General features: G+C 51.3%; 4 protein-coding genes across 4 annotated transcripts; 2 read left to right on the top strand and 2 right to left on the bottom strand.

The window, feature by feature from the left end:
* Positions 1–5,832: 5,832 nt before the first annotated feature.
* On the bottom strand, positions 5,833–6,549 carry CkaCkLH20_03470 (uncharacterized protein; the record flags this gene model as incomplete). Its single annotated transcript, XM_038886189.1, has 1 exon — positions 5,833–6,549. One exon carries the CDS (start codon positions 6,547–6,549, stop codon positions 5,833–5,835), a length of 717 nt encoding a protein of 238 aa, XP_038748698.1.
* A 493-nt stretch (positions 6,550–7,042) lies between these two features.
* On the top strand, positions 7,043–7,682 carry CkaCkLH20_03471 (uncharacterized protein; the record flags this gene model as incomplete). Its single annotated transcript, XM_038886190.1, has 2 exons — positions 7,043–7,187; positions 7,291–7,682. 2 exons carry the CDS (start codon positions 7,043–7,045, stop codon positions 7,680–7,682), a joined length of 537 nt encoding a protein of 178 aa, XP_038748699.1.
* Positions 7,683–8,478: 796 nt separating this feature from the next.
* Positions 8,479–10,273, top strand: CkaCkLH20_03472 (cytochrome p450; the record flags this gene model as incomplete). Its single annotated transcript, XM_038886191.1, has 3 exons — positions 8,479–8,892; positions 8,978–9,961; positions 10,031–10,273. 3 exons carry the CDS (start codon positions 8,479–8,481, stop codon positions 10,271–10,273), a joined length of 1,641 nt encoding a protein of 546 aa, XP_038748700.1.
* Positions 10,274–10,745: 472 nt separating this feature from the next.
* CkaCkLH20_03473 (rieske domain-containing protein) lies at positions 10,746–12,120 on the bottom strand (the record flags this gene model as incomplete). Its single annotated transcript, XM_038886192.1, has 4 exons — positions 10,746–11,181; positions 11,253–11,425; positions 11,486–11,784; positions 11,841–12,120. 4 exons carry the CDS (start codon positions 12,118–12,120, stop codon positions 10,746–10,748), a joined length of 1,188 nt encoding a protein of 395 aa, XP_038748701.1.
* Between the last annotated feature and the right edge of the window lie 788 nt (positions 12,121–12,908).

Below are 12,908 nucleotides of genomic sequence, written 5' to 3' on the forward strand. Positions count from 1 at the left end.
CAAGTCTAGCTTGCACCCCAAAAGCATTAAGAGGGGTCGTTCGTCGTCACCTACACGGCTCTGGTGGATAAGGGAGCAATCGGATGGTTGGGATGTTGACAAAGATAACACTGAGGAACCCCCTCCAAGAAAGGGGTCTCATTATCACCAGCCATGTGCAAGGAGCTCGACGGCAGATAGGGAACGCGGGGGAGTGGAGCAGACATGATGCGGGGGTGGACGAATCGACGTACACCTGATTACCACCTCACCCTCCTATCGTTGTGTTGATGAGCCGTCGTCGATCTGTCTGGTTGTTCTACACAATTTGGAGCAAGGCGAGTCGGATGTGGGCCGTGTAGCCGAGTTGAGACATAGGTAGACGGGATGATTTCAGAGGAACATGGTTCACGCCTACGAGTACATTCGGAAAGCAATCAAGAGCAGGGACGAGCCAAAGTCTTAGTAATTAGGTTCCTCGAAACAATGCTGATCTTGTGACCAAGACTTGAATTCAAACGAACAGCACTTGACCCAGTGGAGGCGTCTGACCCCTGTCCATCTTGGCGGTGATGGCTAGCCGCGTAGCTCGGCCGACAGCTCCGGTCCAGGCATTCCGTGGCCAGAGTTTAAGAAAACGAACTGTAGCCTATTTTTGTTGCCGGACAAGATAAGAAATGATGACCTTTTCTCGAATCTTTGATACAACACTTCCTCCCTCCACGATTCATTCGACATAACCTCACTTGTACATCAAGCTATGGCTAGATCTTCAAGCCCAGGGACAGAGTGTTCCGAATGGCTCGTCCGCGTCCCTGACTTTCTAGGGGTCGCGGACCGGAGAGCAGCTGTGTTTCCGTAGGTCGATAACATACCGCCAAGATGGGTATCGTACATGAAATATGAAAGCTGACGAAAGCCGACAACAGTCAACACATTGAGAAGTTGAAAACAGATCCCGCCCAGTTTTGGGTGTTCGGAGGTGGGGCTATCCGTATGCCGCCGGCCGAGCAGGGATGCAAGAAGCTAACATTCGGCGGTGCAGGAGCCACTCTAGCGGAGCCCGTGGACCCCGGCCGGCCCCCGCACATCACCGGCAGCGCCATGTTAATCTTTGCACCCACTCGGGAATCCGTCCTGGATCGGCTAAAGAACGACCCGTTGACCAAGGAGGGCGTTTGGGATATCAACAATGTTCAGATTTACCCTTTCTTTCGCCCCAAGAGAGTTCCCGTATGAGAATGTTGATGGGGACATCGAATGTAGAAATGTCATATAATGAGCATCGCTGTAGATGAAGAAAGCTGTACAGTGTCGATAACCATTCAAGCAATCGATAGTATGCAATATTGTATGCTAAGCCACAGCCAAGATCATCTCATGCATCCAAACGTCGCATATTATGCAGTACGCATGTCTCAAACAATCAAGAAGCCGCCTCGAAGTCCGCATGTCGGGCCCAAAGCTCTCTCCAGAACTCGCCTAGAATCCCGACACTCTTGGGGTCACCTGGAGGCAACAATTGGGTAACAAATATGGCTCCAATGCGCTGCTCGCGATTAATGAACCATCCAATGTTGGGCATGCCATTCCAAGTCAAGGTCCTTGCGGGTAAGTTAGGCACGGTCCCTTGGATAACAAGACCCCCTAGACCAAATGCGACCTGAGGACATCCCGAGCTATCCCCAGTCAATTGTTCATGCAGTGACTGGACAACATTTCCTGTCAGACTTCGAAATCTTATTGGATGTAGAAAGAAGCGTACCTTTTGCTTGAGTAAACCATCGTACATAGGTGATCCGTGCTGGAACTGAGGAGTGAACATCGTTTCCACCGTCTCTGCTTTCAGGAGTAGCGGTGAATCACGCAAGAGGTCCCTTAAAACCGATACAAAATCAGAGGTAGAGGTTATCAACCCCATACCGCCCGAATCATCTTGCGCATCAACTGGGTACGGCGAAGGGATGGGCACCAAGGTTCCTGTGCCATCGCGAAGCCACATCTGAGCGGCGTCCCTCTCAGTATCTGGTCGCTGCCGCAGGTTGAAGGTCGATCGTCTCAGGCCGAGAGGTTTGAATATTTGTTCGTCCATGTAAATGCTCAAAGCCTTGCCGCTCAATCTTTCGATCAAAATTCCAGCCCAGTCGAGGCCCGCACCGTAAACCCAGCTACTCCCGGGTTCGAATAGCAGTGGAAGAGAAAAAGCATCGCGCACTCTCCCACTCATTACCAATGGCTTTTCTCCGCGAGATTCTCGCCAAGCAACCAAAAGCGGGTGCATGGCATCGTAGGAAAGCCCGCTTGTGTGTGTTATCAGGTGGCGTAATGTGATTTTGTTTTCAGCTGGTTTCAGTAGGAAAGATCCCTCAGGGCCTTCGGAGATGATAACTGGGCTTCTCAGCTCTGGCAAAATGCTTCCGACCTCATCATCTAGGCTTATTAACCCCTTTTCGGTGAGTTGCAGCACGCAAATGGTGGTGAGCAGCTTGGTGCAAGAGAACCCAGAGAATAAGGTCTCGAGTGTTATCTCCTCGTTCCTGTCTTTCTTAGCTCGACCCAGGCATCTGCTGAAGACAATACCTGGCAAGAGGGTTTAGAGAAGATACTGGTTACATTTGGAGAAGGCTGACGTACCATTTTGGTTGAAAACGGCGAGCGCAACACCTGGGAGGCCCATGGATGAGTCCTGGGTCAAGGATACCAGTGTCTCCTCACAGGCTAACTTCATGTTCTCAAATGTAGGACGACGGTGAAAAACGTTTGTCTGGTCAATATATTTCAGGATCTTCACAATTCTTTCATACCGGGCTGCCAGATGAATTGTATGCTCATATACTGGACACACTTTGAAGCAATAACTAATGTTGACATCAAGAGGGCTATGCCTTTTTGGCGGCCATTCTCGGCCACTTCGGCCGACGGCCGACAGGGTCATACTTGCCCAGGAATTTGATCCGTTAGTCTGAGAAAGCTCCTCTATGGATCTCTGTATGTCATCGGAAGCTCTGCTTCGCCCTTACACTGCTTGTCTAGTGTCTCGTATCCATTTTGCGTGACGTTAAGGCATTTCCTCTACCTCAACTCGTTCTTGACCAGCGGGCCGGCTTGGTATTCTTCTTATGGCGAATTCAAATGCTTCGTCTTCAGAGCAGCCGTCTCATCCCGATCCCGAGCCAACAGCGCCAGCAGTACCATCAGCGCCGGCTCAGACAAGCAATGCTGGGAGAAAACGACGATCTTGCGATCTTTGCAGCCGACGAAAAGTCAAGTGCGATAAGCAAAAGCCATGCAAGAACTGCGTCAAGTATGGCGGGGAGTGCATTTTTCCGGCAGGCAAGACAGCCCAGACTGAAGTTGCCGTAGCGCCTGAGCTTGTCGCCATGCTACAGCGACTAGAGAAGGTGGTTCAGACTCTTGAACCAAAGGGACCCGGGCAGCGAGAAGGCAATTCAGCATCTTCCCCTCCTCAGCCACAGAGCAGCCGCGAACATGATCACCCCTTCCCCCCTGCTTCTGCACCGGCCATCGAGATTTCCGCGGGTGAAGTCGACGTTGAGGCTCCTGTGCAAGATGACACTGTCTGCTTTGAAGGTCATGGCCAAGCTTTGGACCCGTCAGAAAATAGTGGTCCGGAGACCAAAGATAGTGAACATGGCGGCAGAATAATCGTTGACGCTGGGAGAAACACATACGTCAGACGATGGTTCTGGGAGACTCTCAATGCTGAGGTGAGCGTTGCTGCACTATCGTGCCGCAAAGTCGTGTTACTAATTTCTCACCGCGGATGAACAGGCTTGTAGTGATTCAGGAACGGACGATGAACGCTCAGATGTGGAAGAGTCCAGCGATTCCTTGCCGACGGCTTCGAAAGAATGGCAATCCGGAAACGCAGATCCTACGCACCCGTCGATACAGCACACTGGCAACAAAGAGCGGGTATTGGCTGTGCTCAAGTCGCACACACAACATTTATGGAAGGTATACAAAGAAAGGGTTGAGCCTGTCACCAAACTGCTTCATTTGCCTTCACTGGAGCACTCAATGATTGCGTCTACTGCCTCTGACCCTAGACAGAGTTCGCGGTGCATCCTGCTTTCTCTGCAATATGGTGCTGTGACAAGCTTGAGCGAGGAAGAGTGTGGTGAGAGTTTCAAACTCTCACAGGCACAGGTGCTCTCTTTCATGCGCGAGATAATGGGTCAGATGTTCTCGGACGCAATGCTCATTCATACTGGAGACATACAACCACTGCAGGCACTGGTCTTATACATCATCTTCCTCCGGCACCATGAGCCGCGACTCTCGTGGAACCTCACGGGCTTGGCCGTAAGACTTGCTCAGAATTTTGGAATTCATCGAGAAGGTACTTTGTTTCGACTTTCGAAATTCGACATCGAGATGCGGCGAAGGCTGTGGTGGCAAATCGCGGTCCTCGAGACACCTTCTGCAGAGGATTACTCGGGCGAGTACAGTCTGTAAGTGTCTCCACCCGAGAACGACGTGGCATTATAGTTGCTATCTCTAAAGTATTGAAACAGACTAGAGATGAGTAGCTGTGATACACAGATGCCTCGTAATCTCAACGACACTCAGCTACATCCTACCATGATGGAGTACCCACCCGAAACGAGAGGGATCACAGACATGACGTTCACTTTGGCGCGGTGCCAAATAACCAGCATGTATCGCTGCATGATTGATTCGAGGAGGATCTGCGGAGCTACAGGTAAACCCTACTCACAATTGTCCTTCCAGGAACGATCCGACTGGATCGATGGTTGTGAGTCAGCGTTTTCGCAAAAGTACCTGAGAGAATGTTCTCCCACAGTCGCTTTCCATTGGGTAAGTAATCAAGCTGGCTGAGTGACTGTAGCCAAATGAATTGACACTGAGGATTGAACCCACAGGTCACGGTGATTCTTACGCGCATGCTTTTCCACAAGGTCAGGCTGCACGGGTGTAATCCACTACATGAACCAGACGATTCTTCGGAAACCATTCGTAAAAGGCTATTTCCTGTCGCCGTTGAGGTGATCGAGTTGAACTACAAGCTGAGAACGGATCCACGCACACGCCCGTGGGCCTGGCTCTTCAGCTCGTACACGCAATGGCATTCGTTCTCGTTAGTCCTCGTCTGGTTGCAACAAGACCCCCTCTGCAAGGGATCACGACGGGCATGGGAAGCGATTGAGAAGGCCATTGTTCTCAGATGGGAGCATCCCCTTTCCCTCCTGGGCGGCAAAAAGCCCCAGCAGTGGCGATCGATCATTAGACAACTCCGGCGGGCGCGTTCCATACGGCAAGATGCTCTAGGAAAGAGAAGGAGGCGAGCGTCCCGTGCATCTCAGCTCAAGGGCGCAACGGCAACAGCCACATCGAATGGCGACATGACCGCCAGGCGTTCACCAGCTACGCAGACCTTTTCTCGACCCATCCAACAGCAGCCTTGTCTTTCACCACAAAAGGCATTACATCACACGGTTGGTCCGCGTAACCCCGTACCTGATGTTACCGAAGATATGTACATGTCGCCAGACGCAATGATGTCGGGATTGGGAGACCACCAGTCGAAGAACTCAATTCCCGGCTTCAACTACGGCGATATGTCAGATATGATGGCACCCTCTGATACGATGATGATCGATGAGGAATTTTCAACCGATGAATTTCAGATTTTACCCGACTTCTTGTTCCTTCAGAGCATCTTCCAGAACGCTAGCTAGCTTTTTGAGAATTAAATTGAACACAAAACGACTTCACTTTCCGAGTACACTCTTGCAGCTGTCCGATTTCCTGATGTTGATCGTATTTTATGTTCTCTTGAGCTTCTATGAAACACAAACAAGTCCTCGTCTACTTGAACCCGTTCTGTCCCAATTTGCCCTCTCTGATCTCTCTGTGTATTCCGCTGTTCCCTTCCAACCCAGCGTGAGTGGCTTCGTCCATACCAGGAATCACCATTTCAAAGGTGTCCCGAATGACCGCATATTGGAAGTAACCACAACGAGCGATGGGCTGTGTCTTTCTAACATCCAGTTTGCCGTCTGTGAGCACATCGTCGTGGATATGAACAGCCACAACTCTACCGATGACAACGTCGACAGTTCCCATGGGTGGATTGGCAGGTAGCCTAATAGTCGAGTGATAGACGCACTCAAACTTCACCGGACTATCCCTGACCATGGGAACAGGATGTCCCGGCAGTGAACGACTGTATTCCTTGCGCAGCCCGGCGCGCCCGAACTCGTCCACTGCGTATCCGACTTGTTCTGCGGAGATGTTGACGGCTTCGCGCAAGTCCCATGTTGCGAGGTTCCAGCAGAACTTTCCGGTCGACTCGACATTACGGACCGTGTCTTTTCTCTGCATGTCTGGCTTCTGGTTGGCAGAAAACATGACATAGGGAGGATCAAATGTGAGGTTGTTGAACTGCGAATAGGGTGCAAGATTGTGTACAGTAGAGTCCGTGGCCGAGACGGTCGAGATCCAGCCGATTGGACGTGGAACGACGCAAGCCTTGAAGGGGTCATGTGGAAGGTTGTGCGCAGTCTTGCCGGGCTCGTAGTACATGGTGGTGTTGTAACGGTGGTTTCCGAATTTGTGCAGATGAACTCTCGAAGACCGTCTAATGTCGTTGGCCGGTCAGTGTAAGTACCAACGAAGAATCATGTCAATATCCTCTGACTCGCGGACGATGGGTCGTAAGCGCTTTACAATATATTGATCAAGCCGCAGTGATCTTTTGGCTTTCATTTGGCTCGGCGGGGGTGGAGCACGCTCAGCAGTACGGGGTGGAAAACCCGGCCGAAGAAACGAACCCCGACGATAAAGAACTCGGGTCACTGAGCTTTACTCGTTCGAGCTCCGGAGTTTGGTGTACCTCGGTCCGCCCTAATTAGGGAGTGACTTAAATAAGTACGTCTGCAAGTTCATACACATTATCCTATCGATTTGCTTTTCTACTATCATAACCCGTTCAGCAGTCGAATGTCCAACCTCCACCTCCAAAGTAATATTACCACTAAATCATTTTCTCCGAGTTATTCAAATCCATTTTTCAATTATGGAGGATGACGATGTTGAGATCGGTCCTGGCCGTGACATTCCTACAGACGGTATTCCTGTCAATTTCGTGCCGGCCAAGGCTGGCGAAACTTTCAAGCTAGGACTGATTACCTGTCGCGTGTTGGAAGACGGGTCGCGAACCAGTAAGATACCTCTGACGAGTCCTGATGACCTTTGTGTGGTGAAGGTTTCAGTTTGAAGCCGCCTTCCAAGTAGCATGCTAACGAGGATATTCGGTGTCAAAAGACAATCGCATCGGCGCGGCTGAGTTCACCCTTCCGCCAGGCCTCAAGGGACCGCCGCCGCACTGGCATGAAATGCACGACGAGACCTTCTTGACGACGAAAGGGACCATTCGCTACCACATTCCCAAGCCTGATGGGACCGAGGACATCATCGACGCAAAGGAAGGTGATTACGTGACGGTGCCCGTCCGGGCTCCGCACACGTTCAGCAACCCAACGGAACAAGAGGCCAAATTCTACAACACCTACACGCCCGCCTACTACATCAACTACTTCAAATTGTTGGGAACCTACGTGAAGGAAGGAAAGCCGATTTCTCCGAAGGAGCATTTGGATGCAATGTCAAACTATGCCACGATCCCGGTGCCTCGCAAGTATATGGAAAAAAAGTAGTTAGAACTTAGAGGAAGCTGTATTGAGTCTCTTTATCTACCAAGGAAGCAGTGCATGAACAACAGATCTCATTCATGAACGAAAGTGACGCTCGATGTCATCCGGCATCCTAAACAGTCCCTCTCCGTCTACATGTCGTTTACTCTAATGGTTTGACGAGGACTTTGACTCTCCCACTACCTACGTTAGATATTGCTTTGTTCTATTAATTCCGCGGGCTTCATTTCTATTTTCGTCCTGGTTATTAAAATCTTTCTTCTTTTAATGACATTGCCTTCAGTGTCCCTATCGTTGTAGCTCATATCGTCGCTGTGATCACTATCCGCCCGTGTCTGAATAATGTGGCTTCTCTCATATGTCCCGTCAAATCAAGCACACCTGGCTCAAACATGGCAACCCTCGCACATACATCGGTCGTTATCGTTGTAGGACGCTTGTCTCGGATTCTTTTGGGCTAGCGTATGCAGGACGCGGAGTTTCGGCCGGCGGGAAGCGGTCTTCGCATTTGTTTTTCATATCCGCTCATTGGCCACCGGTCTCTCCCGCATTGAATCCCGCGAACGCGACCGACGGTGATGTACCTTTCGTGTGCCAAGGCACAGGTTGAACGGGACCGGCCGAGACAAATGAGCATACCGGGACACGAGTGTATGGCAGCACGGTGACTGACAGAGTAGGCATATCAATGGTCTACCATCCAACCCCTTTACTCTCACGGGCAGTAAACTTCCGTCCGTGTAAATCCAGAACGGTGACTTCACTTTCCGCATATCATTACTTCTCAAAGCCAAAGACAATGGCCTTGTTGGAGCTCATTATCGTATGCTCTTTGGCCACTGTCGCCTTTGCCATCATCTACGTCTCGGTGGATTATGTTCGCGTCCTCCGACTCAGGCAGAAAATGGCTCCAGGGCCTTTCCCGCTCCCCCTCTTTGGCAATATCTTCCACATCCCACCTGTCAGGCAATGGAAAAGGTTCGAGGAGTGGGCCTTGCAGTATCATTCCCCAATCATCACCATTTGGGATGGCCATACCCCCATCATAATCTGTAATGATGCGTGGTCGATGTCCAAGCTATGTGACAAGCGCGCAAATATCTACTCATCTAGAGCCGTGAAGACACTCACCGGCAAGGTGTTTGGGCTTCACAAGTTCAACCAGGCCGGCCTTCAGTACGGAGAGCAGTGGCGTATACATCGTCGACTTACCGTAAGCAACCCCTTCCCGAGGACAATAAGATAACAACTGGTCGACACTTTCACCGTTCAAGGCTGATCATTCTCGTGTCAAGTAGCACTCTGCCGCCAATTCCCAAGTCGTTCAAACGTATCGTCAGATGCAAGCCAATGAAGCCAAGCTATTAATCAAGGATTGCCTGGAGGACTCTGAGAGATTCGTCTCGAGTGCCTTGCGGTTCACAGTGTCTATCGTGTCTGTCATTGCTTGGGGCAGGCGCATCAGCAGCGAGAACGACACGGTTCTGAAGGTCGCGCAAGCCTTTGTCGGCAGCGCAAACCTCGGTTTCCCGGGGAAGACGTACACAGAGGCTATCCCATTCCTGACCAAGATGCCTCCGTGGCTGAATCCGCTCCCATGCCAACTCAGAAAACTTGCCGAGACCTCTAACAAGTACTTTTATGCCCTGTCTGCAGAGGGAGCGGAGGCGTCACGAGACAACTTTGCAAAGAGGCTCCTCAGGGAGAAGGAAGAGCATGGCCTAAGCAAGGTCGAGATCTCGAACTTGACGGGCAACTTTATCGGCGCTGGCGTCGACACGACAACTAGTGCAATGTTGACATTTATCCTGGCCATGTGTCTTAATCAAGATGTTCAGGCCAAAGCCCAGGATGAAATTGACCGTGTCATCGGCCAAGATCGCTACCCCGATTGGTCCGACGAAGAAAATCTACCGTACGTTGCGGCCATCATCAACGAGACTCTTCGTTGGCGACCCCCGTTTGCGCTGGGAGGTCCTGCCCATGCCCCCATCGAGGATGATGTCTACGACGGATATCTCTTCCCGAAAGGAACCGCCATCATCGGCAATCTCTATGCCATTCAGCGTAACCCTACGGAGTACCCGCAGCCCGACAAGTTCTGGCCAGAGCGATTCCTAGACGGCTTCGACAGACCGGCCTATCCGAACAAGAGAGGCCACAACACGTTTGGTTGGGGACGCCGGGTTTGCAGTGGAGAGGCTCTTGCGCAACAAAGTCTTTACTTCACCATTGTATCCCTGCTCTGGGCTTTTCGAATCCTCCCGGGCCTTGACGATCAGGTGAGTTCGTTGTGTTACTGAAGAACCCTGGCTGTTCCATCTCAACCCTCCAGCTAATACATCGCACAGGGAAGGGAGATTGTGCCAGACCCCAACGCGTACACATTTTCTCAGGTGAACCGACCGATGCCTTTCAAGTTGCGACTGCTGCCCAGGTCGGAGTCTAGTACGACACTTATTAAACAACAGGCCCTGGAGGCCAGATCGGAGCTTCGGGCATACGATGCTGACACCGCCGTCACGTTTGAAAGTGCACAGTCAATTTCTCTCGAAATGCCCATTTCGAAAGCAGAAAAGGCCTCAGACCTATAGTGCCCAGTTTGCATGCGCACGCATCTGGAAAAATGAGAGCAACTGTCAACATGAAAGTCTGCATTGTACAGAAATCGGCATGGCTGGTGATCTTGTAATTGGTTTTTCGTTCCCGAGGCTTTTGTAGATTTATAAATCATGGTTGTCTAAATTACAGGGTCGAAGCATATGTGCAAATATGGAATGTCTGCGATCAAGGAAAGGCCATCTAAGTAAATCATTTATATGCAGAGTGTGTTGGCCTTTTCCAATCACTAGGCGATGTACATCGTCAGCCATCCGAATTGACGCAACGTACGCCATGATCCGTTTGGCAGTAGGACCAGACAATAAAACCTGCTTCAAGATCTGGTCTGGAATCAGCGGCGAACGGTAATTATTGGTACTTCGAGGGACTTCAGTAATCATAGCAGGTGAAACGGCCATGGAATTAGTTACAAATTTCTACATAAGATTGCTTCTGGATCCTCCTTTACCATGCCAATCCTTCAGGGGCAGAGCCGCCACGGAGTGCGGAGTTCTCACAGACACCCCGGCAAAAGGCTTCATCCTGTTCTGCGGAGGACTTGGTCGCCTGAACAGGGCCTCTGCGAGCAGGCCACCACTCCGACCCGCGTTTCTTCTCCTCAGCCACATGCTCGTGAAGCATTCCTTTGACTCTGCCAATGACATAGACAACGGCCTCCTCTACATCAGGATGGAACGGGCCGGTCATGTAAGTATCGCTGTTGAGGTTTGCCTGGGACCCGTTGGCCAGCCACTTATCCTCTGACTCGACCTGACTGAAAAAGTCGAGCTTCTCCTTGACCTGCTCCGGGGTCGCTGATTTAGATCGGTAAACCTCGTATCGCATCAGACTAGTGGTTGCAGACGTTGGGACGATGGACATCATATAGAAGAAGACCGGTCTGGGAAGGAAGTCAGAGTCACTGGCCTGCAATCAAGCCCTTGCTCAACATGGGGAGAGGCATAGACTCACGTCAGAGTGACAGAGGCGTTGGGAAACATGTACGTCGGGCTTACTGAACCCGAGCGCTCCTCTCCCTTCGCGCCCAAGTGCGCAACCCAGTATTTCTCCAGGCCGTAGTTCATCTGCTTGTTGCCCTTGAAAAACGGCGCAAGTCCTGGGTGAGCAGTGGGACAATGGTAGCACTACACGCCGTCAGCAACTATCCAGTACAATACCGGGGCTATCGGCTTCGAGTGACTTACCTCATTGTAGTTCTCAATCAATGTCTTCCAGTTGAACTTGCCCTCCATCGACCAGGTGTGGTCGTACTCATAGTCGCTCATGTCAAAGTTCTGCAGTCGAGGCTGGGTGTCAACGCCGCCGAACTGCTCTTCCCAGCTCAGGGTGGGCTTTTCGGCGGCGTCCAGGTTCACCCAGAAGAACCCCAGACGATCGACGTGACTGTGGACCTTGTACAGCTTGTACTCCTCCTTGTCGAAGTCCTCGACGTGATCGAAGCGGGGAGCCTTGGCCAGGTTCCCGTTCATGCTGTACGACCACCCTGTACAGCCGTTAGCACCAGCACGAACTCTTCCCAGTCGTCGCGAGAAACCTTACCGTGATATTTACACGACAGCACGAACGCTTTGCCTTCGTTCTCGTGGACAATCGGGAACGCCCTGTGGCGGCAGATGTTGAGAAACGCGTTGATGTTGCCCGCTCGGTCCTTGATGATGAAGAAAGGGTAGCCTGCCATTTCGTAGCGGGCGTATTTTCCGGGCTCGTTGAACTGATGAACGTGAGAGACGAGGATCCATGATTTGCTGAATATCGCTCGTCGCTCCAACTGATAGAACCCTGGCTCCCGGTACCAAGAAGCTGGAAGTGTGCTCTGCATATTGATCGATGTAGGATGTGCTTGAAGCCGCTAGACTACGTCCTAAAATTACTGATTTTACGACAGCATACTCTGTAAATTGAGTTCTTTTAGAGCTCGCAGTTAGACTGAAGCTTCAAATCCATCCCGCACCACGTCATGATAGCTGGCTGCTGCTCATTCGTGCAAGCCACCGGCCGAACGATACGGGAGTATACACAGTGGCAAGAGTCGCATGCTGCGGTATCCCGAACAAGCCGAACCCTAGCGACCATGGGTAGGCATGTCGAGAGATTGTTCGAAGATACTGGGCGAAGAACTGTGGTTCGGGTTCTCGGCCGAGCTTTCCGTGCTCCTCGTCAGTCCCGGTCCCGTCCCCGCCTTTGTCGAAGAAGCGGGGCCCCACTGGGACACAGCTGTGAGCGCCATGTTCAGCCGCTGGCCATATCCTGCCGCCAGCACCCCCTGTGGCTTCAACGATGCTACACTTCCCCAGCTTCGAATTCATTCAAAACCCACTGCAAGGACTCTCGTTTTGTGTATCGGGAGTGCGCCTCTCATCAATCACCTGGCTTCCTACTAAAGTTCCAGAATGAATAACAGTCCAGCCGCATATGAGGACTAGTAGGGATACGTCAGGATACAGTGAAAGGATACTTTGGCGAGTGGACTAGGGCACTTCGGCTGCTGAACCATTCATCTATGGAGGTTAGTCAACCCATTCCACAGCTCTCATGTCTTGGGGATGACGACGGTAGTCAATAAATAGCAATTTAGAATTCATTCTATCAACACCATCTATACCTACA

The sequence above is a fragment of the Colletotrichum karsti genome (assembly GCF_011947395.1).
Source record: "Colletotrichum karsti strain CkLH20 chromosome Unknown Scaffold8, whole genome shotgun sequence".
In the NCBI taxonomy this organism is placed as follows: Eukaryota; Fungi; Ascomycota; class Sordariomycetes; order Glomerellales; family Glomerellaceae; genus Colletotrichum; species Colletotrichum karsti.